We start from the raw sequence: 19,483 nt of genomic DNA on the forward strand, positions 1-19,483 counted from the left end.
GATATATAAATATATTGTCATGTGGACCGTAGATATTATGCCATTGTTTGGCAAGCTGTTGTAAATTTCCGATGAAATCCTTAATAATATCCTAAAAAGTTGATGATTTATTCGAGAAAATATCTTGTTTTTGGACAAATTTTGTATAGGAAACAGTTTCTCTATGGCCATAGAATAATTACTGCACGAAAAGTAGTCAGACAATTCAAAAGAGAAGCAAAAACAAGTTAACAAAATGGAAAACCATATTTGGCAATATTGAGTTGACATTTCAACGACAGGACAGTCGAGAAAAAGTTTGGCGATCAGCGGTGAAATTGAAATTTTCACTAAAAGAAATTGAAAATAGAAAGATGTAAATGCATAAATAGGCTAAAGGGATACATTATCTATTATATATACAATAAAATAGCTTTAACATTATTACAATGTTTCCAATGAGGAAGGTTCAAATGAAACCTTGCGCCCCTAACTCCGCCCAGCTCATGTGACTCAGAAAAAGCTAACCATAGCATAAAGTAGTCCAGGATGTTGCTTGAGGTCAGAATTTAGACAGCACTAAAATAGATTGTAATCATGTATCAATGCATAAAAATATTTATCAATTTGCAAATTGTGAGCACCTTTTCTAATCTGATAAAAGCTCCCAACTAATGTTATAAGGCTGAAGTGTGAACAATCAACCTAAATAGCAGTTCATTCAATCGCTTAACCTAAAATAACTAGCAGATGTAAAATCCGTGTGTAATATGGATATAATCTATGTATACTGGCTAGGAAAACTAAACAGTAAATTCATCCAGCTATTACTGGTTCATTTGTATGACGATTCAGTCTAACGTATTTAAGTGGTTCATACGTATGGACGATGTTACAGAAAAACCAACATGAACACTTTTTGCAAAATACATATTGACACCTTAATTTTGCCAGTCCAGTATATATATACTTCCTTTCTTTTTCAGAACACTTATTATCGAAACATATGTTAGTGTAAATTTTCAATGCCAATTTTGGATATGTAGAGCAGGTTGAGACTCTGCAAATTCTGTATTTAAACAACTCCTCATACTTCATCTTCATTATCTGTAGACCGAATACTTAGAGAAATGATGTAACTAAGGTATTCATGAACGTAATTGAGACAATTGTGGCCTACGATTTGTACATTTGATAGAAGGGGGGAAAATGGGCATTCACCAAATAACACTACTGCTGTCTGCCAAATGATCTTCATAATAAACTACAATTGGATATAAAGAACAAACAACAGCATCTCCAATAACATAGAAGGGCAAAAACTTACCCACATCGATCGAGAGGTTTATATCCAACCAATGAATGCAAAACATGCGTCTCTTCATAAACAAGATTTATCACTTAACCATGACTAATAAGTGATATGAGTACTTGCTTTAATTTTTATTCAAGTTAAGTACTACTGTGTGGAGATAGTACTCCCACTACTTCCAAATGAAATGTAAACCAAATTAAGATAAGTTCCTTACGCTATGCTTAAACACAACTTTCAGATCAACTTCCACCACAATACAATCTTTGACAAGATAACCATTTTTCTCATCATACAACTGAGTTAAAGGCATATAACCTGAAAAACCCCAAGTCGGTGCGGTGATAGAAAACCACTCACAATCTGAAAAAAAAAAAAGGAAAAATAGAAACTATTAGACATGCAAACTTTGCTACATACAAATAGAGAAAAAAAAAACATTTGGCTTACAAGATAGCTTTTTGCATCCACCATTTATCTGATCTTTGAGGTTTATGCTGCAATTTGCCTTCACTTTTTGATGTTGATTAAAGTCCTTAGCATTAACAAATTTTAAGTATATTGAGATATGACATCCCTTACTGGTTACATTGCCTTGTGGATACACCAAGAGCTTCCTACACAAGAAATTAACACAAAGATTAAATGAGTGATGGTACTGAGATAGAACAAATGAGTGATGAAGGAATTAAGTACCAATTGTAACCTCCCACAGTAAATTCTTCAGAAAGCCAATCTTTGCGAAGTTTGGAGAAATTACAGATCTTCCATTGACGCTTAAACAAGTCATTAGATTTCACCATAGACAAACATTCACCAATTGCTTGTCTATGTATGATGAATATCTCTGCTCCAAACACACATTTGTCATCAACAAGGTATCCATTAGATGGATATTTAAATGTTTTGTGAGAAAGAAATTTGGGAAGTCCCCATAAGGTCTTCATAGGTTGAAAACGCCGCATTTTTCCTAAACCAAACCATTAATATTATTACAGCATCACAGTTTAGCCAATAATGGAATTCAACCTTAAACATTGGAGTAATAATATTGTACCTCGTACTGAAAGATAATTGTCGCGGAGTTGATTGAACACAAAGAAGGTAAATATAGCATTGACCTCCCAACCAGCACGCATGGAATTTAACCCTGTTATTGCCAAGTAAACCGAAATATGTCCACTTCCATTTTCGCGTGTGTTCCCATTTGGATAAATGATCATTTTCCTGTATCAAGTCAAAACGCAGATCATTTAGAACTAACTTCGATTAATATTTACCATTATGTAGTCTCTTTATACTAAAATGTTCGATAGAAAAAATATAATGCATTAGTGAGGATTGACATATGAGTCTTATATACCATTTATAACCACCAGCATTAAACACATTCGATTCAAACTTATCAATGCCACTCTCTGAAAGTAGAGAGAAAGACTCAATTTTCAACGAATAGTGTGTTGGTGAAGCATCTCTAATTTCCATCATCAATTCTGCAGCTATTGCACACATCAAACAAAAAGGATAAACTTAATTGAAATTGTTCTTCTAAAAAATTAAGCATAAAACTAGTCAAGTAAATAAAATGTTAGTTCTATCTAATAACACTTCAACAAATAAAGTGTTGTCTCTAACCGCTTATACTTTTAGACAAAAGGCACAACTCAACACGATATCAAAATAGGCAAAAGCTTCCAAGTGTAAATCAATAAATTAAATATCTCCACTAATTATTTGACCTATAAGAAGAGGTACATTAATTGTGTGCTTGCTAAAACCATAAGACTGCTACAGAATTAAGACCAGCCAAGTAATGCTACAGTTTCATTTCACAATTATAAGGAAGAAAAGTGTAAAAAAATGGAAATTTAAACAAACAAAAAAAACCACAATAAACATGCTCTGTCTATCTCTGCATTACGCAGATTAATTGTTTAAAGGATGGTCTAAATGTATGATCCGTTGTTACCTTAATATTTTCTTTTTGTTTTAGCCTTTTTATTAGTATTTAATAAATACTTATCGTATCATTTTACCTTACCTTTTTCATAGTAGTTTTACCTCTGGAGCGAGCTATCTTTCATTGTTGAGGCATTATGTAACTAGGAGGATGATAGAATCTATCCAAACATTATATTCATTAAAATAATACAGTACGATACAATATAATACAATACATTATGAAATAAAACCTTCGTCTTCAAGAACAACGGATTCGATGTTACTAGGGCAGTGGAGATCAATATATTCCATGTTACTAGGGCTGCAGAAAACAATCGGTTCCATGTTAATAATTATGCAAAATCTAATAGCTATTTTCCAATAATTTGTTATAAAATAACCTGCGCAGATATGGAGTATTTAAAGGATTAGAATTTATCCTGCCTTGGAGACTTTTAATTAATGTGGACTCATTCTACACGGTAAACGGTTGTTTACTTTACTGTATAGATTAGATTATTTTATTTTTAGATATTGCTAAGTCAAAATAACTTCTAAATCTTTTTTTTTTAAAAGTAGTATTTTAGGTTAGATTAAAAAAAAATAGTTTTAATATTTATTTTCGAATTAAAATAAAAAAAGCAATACTAGTAAAAAAATATTAGGAAAAATCACTTGAATGGATATCTTTTAATAAATAATTACTGATTTTAGCGATACTTTTTATTTATTACCATTTAGAGCAATACTATGATAAATCTGCAATATGTATTAAAAGTGATTATGTATGCAATTGTAACTGTTTTAAAATATATTATGCTTGTTTGATAAGAAATTGACACATTGTATTATAAGTGTATTAAAATTTGTTATAAATGTATTATTCATCAATAAAACTTGTATTATCTGTGTTTTATAAATTGTTCTCTATAATATATATTAAAACTGTATTATAAATGTATTAAAAGTGATCATGAAAAAAAATATTATTACTATAAATGGTAAATATTTTCTTGATATAGTATATTTATGTAAGTTTTCAAATTATAACTTAACTTTGTAAGCAAGCCCATTCAAGTTCTTACTTTAATTAAAGGATAATTTATTAATCTCTTTATTAATATTACTCTTTTGCTTCTTTTTAATTAGTTTTTCATCCTCCTACTACGAAGAAAACATGGTGCTTATATTAGTTTTTCACCATCCCTCTCAAGGCGGTGATGATGATGATGATAAAATGAGCCAACAAGCTCATGAGTACTTATTTTGTACCTTGTAGTATATGCAAAGGCTTCTTTGTATGTATAAAAAACAACGAGATGTAGTGTATAAATATATAATTTAGTCTTTTAATTTATATGCTCCTTATGTTCCTCCACTTTTATAACTAGTCTCTGGGAACGTACGTTGCACGTTTATCCCTTATCACAATAAAAAACTTTTATATTATCTATAAAGTTGAAGGCAATATTCTCTAAATAATTCAAAAAAATAAATCGTTCAGATCTCCGTTATGTGCAAACCTAAAAGTAACCACCCTATGAGAATTATTATTAACTACACTAGAAGAAAAATGCATTATAGAGAAGGACAATTTGGAATAGGGAAATAATAAACATCTATGATAATAAAACATATTTTGTTTCATGAATTGCGGACTAAAACAAGAGAAAACAAAATAAAAGTACAACCTTCGGGTAAATTGTTACATATCTGTTGAGTTTGGTTCAATTCAATTGTGAGGGTTAAGCATATTTTTTATATTCATTTAATTTATATAAAATGTTTAATGAACAATATTTAGTATGAATTCATCATTAGCGCTATTTGATAAATGAAGGAAACCAAAAATTTTAGTGCGTAAGTTTGCATAGTAATTATTTTTTGGCAGAAATATTTAACATTTAAGATTTTATTAATTCACATACCTATGATCAATTTTTTTTTTAAATTTTAATTTTAATTTTTACCCACTATCAATTATTACCCATCTTTATAACTATTCTATTGAACAAGGGGAGAAGCTGTAAAATTAGAGTAGCTATACTTTCTTACCATTAATTAGCATTTAGCACAATTGTAAGTTACTGCATTTAACACATTAAATTGGAGAAGAGGCCATTCATGTTCCTAGACTCTTCGTACGTGATTAACAATCTTAAAAAAGTTAAAAGACTTTTGAGTTTTTCAACTTGTGATTTAACATATTCCTATTTTTAATATTTAGTATAGTATGATATGATTATTATTTAATATTGATTTTAATTAAATGTTTTTATAATATAATTTGATTTAGTGTAGGGGTAAAATAGTAATTCAACTTTGTACTTTATATATACATGATGATGATTATGTGGCACGATTGAACTTTTGAGATTCAAACTTTTAAATCTTGACCGTAAATCCATATTATAGAGAAGGTTTAATTTTTTTTAGAATAAAATTTATATATTTGAAATTATGTAAAATGTAGTAGGAATTATCGGAACAATTAACAACTTAAAACTTCATTATTGCTGCAATAAAAGTGGATTCACTTTGGTACGCATCAGCCCATAAGAAGTGTTTATTACCTCATTAATTTATCTTCCTTAATTCTAAGCTCTACTTATAATATATAAATATAGCGTCCTACTTTGAATCTACTTAGTGTTTGGATTGGCTTAAAAGTTGGTCAAACTTATTTTTAAGTTAGTTTTTAACTTCTGGAAGTGTTTGACAAATATAAAAAATAACCTACAATAAATCAAAAATGACTTAAAATAAGTTGAGAAGTGTTTGACAAGGTCCAGAATGACTTAAAATAAGTTTAAAATGACTTAAAATAAGTCAAAAACCAAAAGTAGGTCTCCCCATACTTTTTATTTTTTGACTTAAAAGTCATTTCAGTTTGACTTTTTATTTTTTACTTAAAAACTATTTTTTTTAAGCCAATCCAAACGGGCATATATATCCGTGTATACGGACTTTACATCTTCTACCTATTTTTAGATTAAGCGATTGGATGAACCATTATTTAGGTTATAATTATGTATAATCTATGTATAATATGGAGAAGCAAAAACAAATTAACAAAGCCACTAAAAATAAGTTTTTGCGAAAGATAGGATCCTAAATTCACCTGTCAATTAGTAACGTCCCACGGTCCTAGAAAGACAAACACACGAATAAGCTAAAGGGATATGATATCTACTCATTTTGACATTATATACCATGTTTCCAAATTCCAACGAAGAAGGTTCAGATGAACCCCTTGCGCCCCTCCGCCCCTCCTCTTCGGGAAAGGCTAACAATAGCATAAAGTAGTCCAGGATGCTGCTTGAGGTAAGAAGGTACACAATGCCCAAAATATTTACCAATATGCAGGTAATTTTCTTCTTTTGTAAGCACTAAATTTGCAAATTGTGAGCACATTTGTTGTGATATGATAAAAGCTCCCAAGTAATCTTATAAGGCTGAAGTGTGAACAACCAACCTAAATAGCAGTTCATCCAATCGCTTAAACTAAAAATAACTAGCAGAAATTCGTGTATAATAAGGATATAACTATGTATACTGGTTTAAAAAAGTAAACAATAAATTCATCTGGCTATTTATATAAAAATTTCTTTTCAATTCCACATTGAAACATAGCAATACTGCCAAATGATCTTCATAACAAACTACAGTTGGATATTAAATGAGCAATCAACATCTCCAATAACATAGAGGTGAGGGACCACATTGATAGGTTTATATCCAACCAATGAATGCAAGACGTGCATCTTTCATAAACAAAATTTATCACTTAACCATAACTAAGTGATATACATTATTACTTTAATTTACTAATAAACAGCAAACCAAGTTAAGATAAGCTCTTTACACTTTGCTTAAGCACGACTTCCAGCTCAACTTCTACCACGATACAATCATCGACAAGATAACCATTTTTCTTATCATGTAGCTGAGTTAAAGGCATATAACTTGCATAACCCCAAGTCCGTGAGGCGGCAGAAAACCAATTACAATCTGTAAAAAACAGAAAAAAAATGTATTAGATATGTAAAAAGGAAATTATTGTTTTGAAAAAGAAAACTATATTATTTGCCTTACAAGATAGCTTTTTGTGTCCTCCATTTTTCTGATTTTTCAGGTTAATGTTGTATTTTGCCTTCAGTTTTTGATGGTGATCGAAGTTGTTTGAATCAACAGAATGTAAGTATATTGCGATATCACATTCCTTATTGTCTGCTTCGCCTTTTGGATATAACTTTAGTTGCCTACACAAGAAATTAACAAAATGAGTGATGGTACGACAGAACAATATGTATAGAACATACAATTTTGCGCGATCGAAGAAGTACCATTTGTAACCTCCCACAGTAAATTCTTCAGAAAGCCATAATTTGTCAAGATTGGAGAATTTACAAATCTTCCATTCACGCTTAAATGAACCATTAGGTTTCACAATGGACAAACATTCACCAATTGCTTGTCTTTGGACGACAAATATCTCTGCTCCAAACACACATTTGTCGTCAACAAGGTAACCATTAGAGGCCTCTTTGAATGTTTTGTGAGAAAGAAATTTGGGAAGTCCCCATAAAGACTTGATACATTGAAAACGTCTCATTTTTCCTAAACCAAGGCAACATAGTTTAGCCAATTATTGAAAAACAAATATATATATAGAAGTCAAGATAACCAATTAATTAATATTGTACCTCTCACTGAAAGATAATTGTCAGTTAATTGATTGAACACAAAGAAGGTAAATATAACATTAACCTCCCAACCAGGAGGCAGGGAACTTGTCCCAGAAATGGACAAGTAAGCTGAAATATGTTCACTTCCATTTTCGTGTGTGTTTCCATTAGGATATATGATCATTTTCCTGTATCGAGTCCATAAATCCATAAAAATGTTCAATAGAAAATATGATCTCAGAGCTTAATAATGCATTAGTGAGGATTGTTATACGAGTCTTACCATTTATAATCACCAGCCTTAAATTCGTTCGATTCGATCTTGTCAATGCCACTCTCTGAAAGTAGGGAGAAAGACTCAATTTTCAACAAATAGTGTGTTGGCGAAGCCTCTCTAATTTCCATTGCCACTTCTGTACATATGTGCACATCAAACAAAATGGATAAACTTTATTGTAATTGTTAGGGTAAAAATAGTTACATCTAATAACCATGGTAGACAAAATACACTTGAATAGATTAAAGCGTTCTCTCTAAAGCTTAAAACTGCAAGATAAAATAGAACAACTCAGCACCAATTAAGCTATTACCGCTAATTAAATGCGGCTAAAAATCATTTTTGGTATAGTATTGAGATGAGATGACACAATCAAACATAATATTAGAACAAGCAAAAGCTTCTGATTTCAAATCTCACTACCACACAAAAAAATCAATAAATATTTTCACTTATTTGAGCCATGAAAAATTGTGTATACTCTGTAAAAATTTAAATAAGACGGTTACATAATTCAACAAAAATTTCACAATTATAAACAAGAAAAGTATAAGACCTTCATCTTCTGGAGCAATCGATCCCATCTTAATAGCGTTACGTTATACAAAACCTTTGAGCTCTTTTGTTTTAATATATATACTCTTCTAAGCAGTTGGAGTTCTAAAAGGATTTGAATTCAAGAAAAGTTTAGATAAAACTAATAAGTAGGAAGTAATAAGAAATTTAATTATATTACATTAATCATTTTTTTAAATAGCATAAACTTGAAAAATGTGAGCGTAATGCCGGTGAATTACTGGCTTTAGGTTCAACCGTTCAAATTGTTAGGATTTTGCTCTGATTTTCTTACTTTATTTGAAAGCTTATTTTTTCCTTAAATAAAAATCAAAGTATTACCATAAATGATTTAACTTGAAAGGAAAATATAATTTTATTCCATATTTGGACCGTAAAAGTTTGGAAATTTGATCCTCATTCTCATAGAAAAAAAAATACAATAGGATCCACGATGTAGTTGTTTAAGAGTTTTAATATTTTTCTTTTACATTACTTTTCATATAATAATATTATGTTTTTAGTATAAGTTTTTGTCATCTAATTTATCAATGTCTTGATTGCAATTGTGAGTTTCTGTGTGCCCTAATCACTTTCGAACTCAACACAAGTCACCCTCTAGACAACCTATATAATTACGATTCTCCATAAGAACCATTGATAAAAAATAATTTAATCAGGTGTTTATATTAAGGCAATAAATGAAACATAATTAGTCTTGCATTAATGTTTTTAACAGTTATTTATGATTAAATGATATGCATTTCAAATATTTTTATTTGTTCAGTTTAAAAGTTAATTATTTAGTAAAATATTAACACTCGATGCAAGTAAGTATTTATCGTATTTGTTTGTGATTGAATTTTGGTATATGTGATAGAGTTTTGTGTTATATCTAGAACTCTATATGTAGTGTATAATGACACTTTTATGTATATCGTATCAAAGGGGAGTTAATATTTTCCAAGTTCCATTTTTAGTTAAATTTCTTGTTGAAATATTTCTCTCTTATTAATCCACATTGCATATAGCAACTTCCATATTACGCACATCAAATAAATTTTTTAGACAAAATGACACAACTCAGCACGATATCAAAACAGGCTAAAGCTTTCGAGTGTAAATATACAGAAATTGAAACAAAGAAACTCACAATAAACATGATGTCTCTCTCTACATTATGCAGATTTTGAATGAATGATTTAAAGGATCAGCTAAATTCATCATTAGGTAACAATAAAAAATCTCATTGTGTGTAACAGTGATTTGGTCTGATCTTATTTTTCTCACTTTTATTATTTAATAATCTTATTTTATTATTTATCCTATCTTTTTCATAGTAGCTTTACCTTGTAAAGTTACTCTTCTTGTAGTTTGTCATTTCAAATTGTTGATGTGTGACATTATGTAACAATGGAGAAAGATACAATATATTATGGCATTGTATTCATTAAAATAATACAACACAATATAATATGTAACAAACATCGAAACAAAGTGTAAGAGGCAAATATAATATGCGGGTAGAGACTAAATTAAACCTTCATCTTCAAGAGCAAGCGATCCAATGTTAATAGTGCTAAGCATTATGCAAAATCCTAAAAGCTTGGATTATTTTAGGTATTGTTAAGTCAAGATAACTTTTAAATATTTTTATGAGCATTTTAGGTCTGATAAAAAATCATTTTAATATTTATTTTTAAGTTAATTGAACAAGAAAAAGTCAAAAGTTATAACCTAAGTCCTAACTTTATAAGCAAGCCCTTCCATTTTATTTTATTTTTTGAGGTGTGGTACCTTCCTTAAAAAATTAATTAAAGATATTAATTACACGGTAATTTATTAATATCACTCTTTTGCTTCTTTTCAAACTTTTCTTGAAACTAGAGATAATTAATGAAAAATTATTATCCTCTCCGTTTCAAAATAAGTGATATTTAGTTTTTAGAATTTCAAGAAGATATCTTTTCTTAATACATGGAGACTTGGTGGGTACTCACAGGCTGATTATTAATCAAAATCAAAATCAAATCAATATAATCGATTTTAATGATTAAAATCAAATCAAATATAATACTTTACGTGTTTCTAATTACTTGTCCAGTTTTCCTTTCTTAGTTGTTGAACTTTCTGAAAATTTTGAGATTGAATTCACCCACTTCATAATTAATAGGGGTAGGGGTAAAACAGTAAATTCACTATGTCAATCATTGTTTTCTTAATTGGTGCAATAATTCAAAAGTAGACAAGTGGGAGTATACATTTATCGATTTAATCGTTATTAATATATTCATTTAGTTTGATTTAGTTATTTGATTATTAATTATACATGAAAATGAAAATAAAAATAAAAAATTCATTCAAAAGGGAAAGAAAAAAAGAGACAATTACTAATTCAAAAAGAAAAAAATAAATCCTAAAATTAGCACATAAAATGATAACATGGTGTATGTCTAATACAAATGTCTTCATCAAATAAATTGGAATTTTGGTCAAATCTTATTTATTTGCAGTTATTATCTCCAAGTGTTGAAACATGTGATGTCTTAGTTGGTTACTTTCACCGTTCACTTTTAATGGTTATATTTTTTTTCTAAAGTTAATTTAAGTAATTTTTAAAATGAAATTAGATTGCATTCATTCAATATTTTAAACAAAAATTTAGATATTCAAAATGTACTTATATTTGACTCTAAAAAAAATAAAACCGTGACAATTAAAAAGGGACAGAGGTAGTAACTTTTATCCTAGTTTATAGAGACGTCTTGGTCGTAGATTTCTATTTTATTTTTTTTAAATGTAGTTCTGTTTCTAGAATTTGATTTGTAATAGATAACTTAATTAGTAGAATATTTTATTTTTAACTGTTTAGCAATTGTTTAGTTATCAGTTAATTGGTTCCTATTTTTCTGATGGTAAAATTTCGATAACAAAGGATTATGAAGATTATCTTGAGCCTTAACAATAAGTATATAATTAGTTACATTTTATGCATAAATAATGTAAGCAATTCTAAGACTTCAATTTTTGGGGCCTGAAGCTACAACATTAGTTGCCCCCTAGATAACATAATTTTGACTCTCCATATGAGTCAACTTAGTTGTATGAAATGGAAATGTTTATCGATAAAATTTATTTTCATATTAAATTAACGAAAATAACATAAACCTTGCATAGATATTTTCAATACCTATTTATGATAACATGATATGCGTTTTCACTTTAATTTATTGATTTTTAATATTAACAATTTGATTTAAATATAAACATCATATACAAATAAATGTTTATCATATTCGTATCTAATTGGGTTTAGAGGTGATAAATTTTTGTTTTATATTTATTCCAAGAGATAGTATTTTAATTGAGATACATTCGTTGAATTTACATATTCATTATGAAAATAATAAGTGATATAATTATTTTATCCCACAATCCTTATTAATTGGTATTTGATATTAAGTTTTAAAAATGATTTGGAGAATAAGTAATTAATTAATGCTAAGAGTAAAACATGGAAAAAAAATAAGTGTTTTTCTTGATATGTGAAAATCTATTTTGAAATAGTGGACCAGTAAAATTGAACGGAGGAAGTAATTAATACTATCTTATTAGGTAAAACTATATAATTAGACATACTTAACTACCATATATACATATTTTACCTCTAATTTAAAAATATTACTTATTATACCACTTTTTAATAATTATATCATATATTTTAAAAAGTTAAATCAGATACACAAATCCCTTAAATATGGTATTAGATAATTATCTTAAAACTTAAATTCCTTAATTAAGGGTACTTTAACAATTCAATTTCTCTCAATCTCCTCCCCCAACAATATCTCTCCCCCACCCCCACGTTATCCACCATTTTTCTCTCTTCCTGACCTTTCAACACATAATTTCTTTAAAATATCTATCAAAAAAGATTTCCATTCATCATCTCAACACAGAAATGAGGGTTACTCCTATTCAAACATGAATTGTATTCAAACTAAACAATTTCACAGCCAAAACTTGCAAATTCATTAAAAAAATATCAAAAGCCAACAAGAAGAGCGAGATCGGAGCAATCGGAAACATTATCACTGTTATATCTAGACTCGGCATCGACACTACTACTTTCCTAACTATAACAGTCATCGTTGCCGTCATCTTTGTTCAGCAAATTTCCTCCGCTTTCACCATCGAGACTATGAATTGTGTTTGAATTTAAATAGCCTACATATCTAGTTTCTTTCTTTCATGCATCTGATGTAATATTTTTATGTATTTGATCTTTTATGTTAATGTATCTAAGCTTTTAATGTCTTGTAGCTGCTTTCTGTTAATGTATCTAAGTTGTTAATGTCTTGAATCTAAAAAAAATGAACAAATTTCTATATTCTTGGAAAAAAATTGAAGTTGTTATGTTGCAGATCCTCAAAAGTTGTTAACAATAGTGAATTACTCTATTGATTGAGCAAATCAGTTATAATCATTTAATTCAAACGCTTTAAAATATGTATCTAACTTCAATTGTATCCCATAATTTACTCCGCTAATTAAGACATGAAGTTAACATATTTAATTCAAAAGTACGCGTATCTCGATCTTATACACCCAACTGAAACATGTATCCTCATACACCCGACTGATACATGTATCTGAGACTTTAAATCGTGTATCTTGGTCTTATACATCCGACTGATACATGTATCTAATGTATCTCGACACATGTATCCAACAGCCGAAAATGGTATAGAATGTAATATCAAAAACTATTGAGATTCCTAGTAATTAGGATCTAAACTAGTGGGATTTATGTAGTTTACCCATCTTATTATTTGATGAATTATCCATACATTATACTTGCACTACATATTACTCCCTCCATTTCAAAATAATTGAATTGTTGAGACATTTTTCATATTTCAAATTAACTTAATTGTTCAATCTTTAAGACTACTTATATAATATTCTTCCATTTTACCCTTCAAGCCCCCCTTTTGTACTTATTCTCATGATATATAACACTCATGTTAACTAAGTGAAATTTAATTTAAAAAAATTATGTGATGAGTTCAAGAAACTTTAATTGCTTTGAATTATTCTAAAAGTTAATTTGACAATAATTAAAAAGGATAAAAATGAAAAGTAGTGTCTAATTTATGTCTTAATGATCTTCTTTTTCTTATAAGTATGGAACACCCCAATAATTCAATTAATTTGAAATGGAAGAAGTACCGTATTTTATGAATAAAAGGCAGGTAATTTTTCTTCTATGATAAGTACCAAGCCTGTAAGTGTTGGTAGAGAACATATAATTGTATTTGCAACACATATTATTGTGACTTGTAAGCAACTTTCAATTGAGAGTTGAAACATTATATTATATTTGTAGATTTGATCTGGGCAGTTGTTAACTATAAAAATAGCACTACTAGCTACCAAATCCTCTTCATAACAAACTAGTTAGATAATAAAACGGGCATTGACAACTTCTCCATTAACATAGAGGGGCAAAAGGAGGAGGGTAAAATTTACCGGCATCGAGTGTTTACCTCTGATCAATGAATAAAAGACATGTGTCTATTGTAAACCAAGTTAACATAAGCTCTTTATTATATGCTTAAACGCAATAACTTCTAGCTCAACCTCCACTACAATACAATCTTTGACAAGATAACCTTTTTTCCGATCACGCAACTGAGTTAAAGGCATAAAATTTGGATAACCCAAACTTGGCGTAGTATTTGAAAACCAACTACAATCTATAGAAAGTAAAAAACAAATTCAAAAAGGTAAAATAAGAAACTATTATTGGACATGCAAAAGGGAATATAATATTTTGAAAAAGAGAACTAGCTATTGAATTATAATGGTAATCAGCCAAGAATTCCATATAAAAATTTGCTATAGATACAAATAGAAAAAAAAAAAACATTTGGCTTACAAGATAGATTTTTGCCTCCACCATTTATCTGATCTTTGAGGTTTAGGCTGCATTTTGCATCCACTTTTTTATGTTGATTAAAGTCCTTTGCATCAATACAGTTTAGGTATATTGTGATATTACATCCATTACTGGTTACAATACCTTGTGGATACACCAAGATTATAAATAAGACAAATCAAGTAATGTTAAGAGTGCCATTTCACAATTACAAACGAGAAAATACCTATACACTAACAATAAATATGCTCTCTCTATGTATTATGCAGATTTTGTATGAATCAGCTAACAATAACATGGACTTCACAAACATACATTTCATATGTAATTTCATACTTATTAAGAGGCAAATAGAATATGCATGCAGAGACTAAATTAAACCTTCATCTTCTGTAGCAATTGATCCCATGTTAGTGCAAAACTTAGACTAGTATTTCCCAATGCTTGTGCTCTTTTGTTTTGATACACTCTGCGCAGTTGGAGTTCTAATAAAAGGAATTGAATTTGCCGTGCTTTTGGAATCTAGAAACTCATGCGTCCTTTTAGATTTTTGATAAAGCTTTGTAATTAAAACTAGTAAATGAAATGATTGAGAATCGCAAGGTTTCAGATTTAAAATTACAAAGTCATTGTGAACCTTAGACGAGCTCCACTAGCATAGTCTTTCTTATATAGAGCTTAAATTCACAAACAATTCAATGTGTATTATCCTGTTAAATTTGTGTGAAATAAAAGGATTTTTTGTCCGATAAGTAACAATAGGGTATGATTGAACCAAATTATTAACGGATGATAAATTGATCAAATACACATTTTTAATTTTTTGGAAATATAAATTAATGATAGCTATGATAGCACAACTGCAAACTAATAAAAGCTCCCAACTAAGCTTATATGATATCACAGTGTTTCATCTCAATTAAAGAATCAACCAAAACAGTCGTTCACCCAATCGCAGAATAATACCAACTAAAAAAACAAATCTGTTTTCTCACAAGTAAATGTACAAAACAACATTCTATCGAAAAAAATTGAAATAAATTCTGTAATTGAGTAACATCAACAGTCCCGACCAGTTAGATGTGGTACTGACTACTGATGAGCATTTCAAGCACGCACACACTGTTGAAGTGTATGATCATCTCATCTAAAAGTTTAAACTGTTAGAGAAAACACACTTTTATTATCTAATTATATTCTCAACGCGCCCCCTCACGTGCAGGCCTGATTTTTTTTCATGGACCAAACACGTGGAAATTCTTTTTTTTAATTTGGGTGGCGGTGAGATTCGATCTTAGGACCTTTGCCTACTCTGATACCATGTTGAAGTATGTAACTATCTCATCTAAAAGCTTAAGCTGTTAGAGAGAGCACACTTTTATTATCTAATTATATTGTCAACACACATTCTGTAAGTGATTGGGAGAACCTTAATAGCTCCCCACTTTCAATTGATACTAAAACATTGTATTTGTAAATTTGATAGAAAGGAAAAAAACTGGGCATTCATGAGATAATACGAGTTGTTAACTCGAAAAATAGTACTACTGTCAAATGTTCTTCATAAGATACTAGTTGGATATAAAATGGGCATTGACAACTTCTCCAATAACATAGAGGGGCCATGGAAGAAGGACAAAATTCACCCGCACAGAGTGTTCACCTCTAACTAATGAATGCAAAGACAGCCAAACCTATTAATAACAGTAAATCAAGTTAAGATAAGCTCTTTACGCTATACTTAAACTCTACTTTTAGCTCAACCTCCACCACGATACAGTCATTGACAAGATAGCCTTTTTTCTGATCACACAACTGAGTTAAAGGCATAAAACCTGGAAAACCCCAACTCGGTATGGTAGTTGAAAACCAAATACAATCTGTAAAAAGTATAATTAAAAAAAAAATAGAAATTATTAGACATGCAAAAAGGAGTTTAATATTATGAAAAAGAGAACTAGCAATTGAATCGTAGTGATACTCATCTCGCAAGAATTCCATATAAAAATTTGCTACTGATACAAATTGAAAAAAGTAAATATGTGCCTTACAAGGTAGCTTTTTGCATCCACCATTTGTCTGATGTTTGAGGTTTATGCTGCCATTTACCTTCACTTTTTCATGGTGATCAAAGTCCTTAGCATCAACAGATTTTAGAAATATTGAAATATCACATCCCTTATTGTTTGCATTGCCTTTTGGATACAACGAGAGCTTCCTGCACAAGAAATTAACACAATGATTCAGAAGCAAATAGATTCAAAATGATTGGTGGTATACAATATACAATTACTATGTCCCAAGGAGATGAAGGAATTAAGTACCATTTGTAACCTCCCACAGTAAATTCTTCAGAAACCCAATTTTCACCAAGCTTGGAGAAATTACAGATCTTCCATTCTCGCTTAAATGAGTCAGTAGATTTCACCATAGACAAACATTCACCAATTGCTTGCCTTTGGACGACGAATATCTCTGCTCCAAGCACACATTTGTCGTTAACAAGGTATCCGTTAGAGGCCTCTTTGAATGTGTTGTGAGAAATAAATTTTGCAAGTCCCCATAAACACTTGAAAGATTGAAAGCGCCGCATTTTTCCTAAACCAAGGCATTGTTGCATCATAGTTTAGCCAATAATTGAAAAATAAATACCATCAAAGTAACACATGACTAATATTGTACCTCGCACTGAAAGATAATTGTCGCGGAGTTGATTGAACAGAAAGAAGGTAAATATAGCATTGACTTCCCAATTAGCAGGCAGGGAAGTTGTCCCTGAAATGGCCAAGTAAACTGAAATATGTCCACTTCCATTTTCATCTGTGTTCCCATCTGGATAAACAATCATTCTCCTGTATCCATTTTTTTATATAATTCGGACAAATTTCTATCAAAATGATTATTAGTGAGGATTGGATTGACATACGAGTCTTACCATTTATGACCACCAGCTTCAAACTCATTTGATTCAAACTTGTCAATGCCACTCTCTGAAAGTAGAGAGAAAGACTCAATTTTCAACAAATAGTGTGCTGGTGAAGCATCTCTAACTTCCATTGCCACTTCTGTCCATATGTGCACATCAAACAAAATGGATAAATTCTTCTAATAAATTGAGTCAAGTCAATGTTAGTTCCATCCTAGACAAAATATACTTCAATAGAATAAAACTTTTAAGATAAAATAACACAACTCAGCACGATACTTAATTAAGTTATTGTCGTGCTACTAAAAATTATTTTGATATATAGTATTGAGATAAGATGTACACAGTCAAACATAATATTAGAACAAACAAAAGGTTCCGATTTCAAATCTCACTACCACACAAAAAAAAAAATCAATAAATGTTTTCACTTATTTGAGTCATGAAAAAAAAAGATATATATATATATATTGTGTATACTCTCTAAAAGCTTAAATAAGATGGTTACATAATTTAACAAAAATAAGAGCACTGAAGTAACATTAATCTTAGAGTTTTATTTGACAATTATAAACAAGAAAAATATAAGACCTTCATCTTCTGGAGCAATCGATCCCATCTTAATAGTGTTATGCAAAACCTTAGTGCTCCTTTGTTTTAATATGCTCTTCTAAGCAGTTGGAGTTCTAAAAGGATTTGAATTCAAGAAAAGTTTAGATAATACTAATAAGTAGGAAGTAATTATAAATTGAATTATCTATATTTTTCAATTATAACTACATTAATCATTTATTTTAAATAGCATAAACTTGAAAAATGTGTTTAGGTTCAACCGTTCAAGTCATCCCCTAGACAACCTAGCTATATAATTACGCTTCTCCATACGGACCATTGATAAAATTTAATTTAATCAAGTGTTTATATTAAGTCAATAAATAAAATGTAATTAGTTTTGCATGAATGTTTTTAACACTGATTCATGTGTAAATGATATATATTTTTATTTTTATTTGTTACGTTGATTTTAAAAATTGATTATTTTGTAAAATATTAATACTCGATGCAAGTATGTATTTATCGTATTTGTTTGTGATTGGATTTCGGTAGATGTGATAGAGTTTTATGTTATATCTAGGACTCTATAGGTAGTGTTTTATGTATATCGTTTCAATATCAACAAGAAGTTAATATTTTTCAAGTTCCATTTTTAGTTAAATTTCTTGTTGAAATATTGGGTAACCACTCCTAATGTTTTCTATTTAAAAACGGCAAAGGGATAAATATATCCCGAACTTTCAAAAATGGTATGTCAATACCCTCCGTCATACTTTTCGTCCATCAGAGCCCCGCCGTCCAATAATCCGTGCACATTTGCCCTTACCACTAACTGAAGAATAATTAGTGACACGTGGCGCAATCATACGGCTCAACCCGGTTTGACCCATTAACAAACCCAAAATTTAAATACCCGCCCAATGATCCGTTTAACCCACCTAATTATACCCCATTAATTACCCACACAAATACTAACCTATTACTCATATAAATTACTCATATTCGCCACATAATTCCATGGAATTTTTCCTGTAACCCACTGTTATTTGCATAAAAATAGGTTAACTCAGTGAGTGAAGATACATCAGGAAAAGACCCAGTAAATTCATTATTACCAACATCCAAGTAATTCAACACTTGTTCAAATCATCAATAACTTGCCCAGAAAATGAATTGTAACCCAGAGAGAGTTTTTTCAATGAGTTAAGTGAACATATTTTATCAAAAGGAACAAACTCAGAAATTCTTTGACTCGAAAGCTCGATTTCTTTGACTGACCCATCGGAATTGCAAGTGATGCCAGTGAACT

The 19,483-nt window shown here is 29.8% G+C and overlaps 3 protein-coding genes across 3 annotated transcripts in view; all 3 read right to left on the reverse strand.

The window, feature by feature from the left end:
- The window catches only part of LOC125877105 (glucan endo-1,3-beta-glucosidase 12), a 343,740-nt gene that overhangs the window by 112,236 nt on the left and 212,021 nt on the right, over positions 1-19,483 (reverse strand). The window lies entirely within an intron of this gene.
- Positions 1,491-8,325, reverse strand: LOC125877245 (uncharacterized). The gene is made up of 12 exons (XM_049558592.1): positions 8,204-8,325; positions 7,939-8,108; positions 7,579-7,852; positions 7,328-7,494; positions 7,098-7,243; positions 6,445-6,518; positions 3,484-3,554; positions 2,655-2,790; positions 2,349-2,518; positions 1,988-2,261; positions 1,742-1,908; positions 1,491-1,654 (listed from the first exon to the last, which is right to left on the reverse strand). Exons 1-12 carry the CDS (start codon positions 8,323-8,325, stop codon positions 1,491-1,493), a joined length of 1,935 nt encoding a protein of 644 aa, XP_049414549.1.
- Positions 14,345-17,750, reverse strand: LOC125877246 (uncharacterized). Its single transcript, XM_049558593.1, has 5 exons — positions 17,629-17,750; positions 17,376-17,545; positions 17,018-17,291; positions 16,745-16,911; positions 14,345-14,511 (listed from the first exon to the last, which is right to left on the reverse strand). Exons 1-5 carry the CDS (start codon positions 17,748-17,750, stop codon positions 14,345-14,347), a joined length of 900 nt encoding a protein of 299 aa, XP_049414550.1.

The sequence above is a fragment of the Solanum stenotomum genome, chromosome 9 (genome assembly GCF_019186545.1).
Source record: "Solanum stenotomum isolate F172 chromosome 9, ASM1918654v1, whole genome shotgun sequence".
In the NCBI taxonomy this organism is placed as follows: domain Eukaryota; kingdom Viridiplantae; phylum Streptophyta; class Magnoliopsida; order Solanales; family Solanaceae; genus Solanum; species Solanum stenotomum.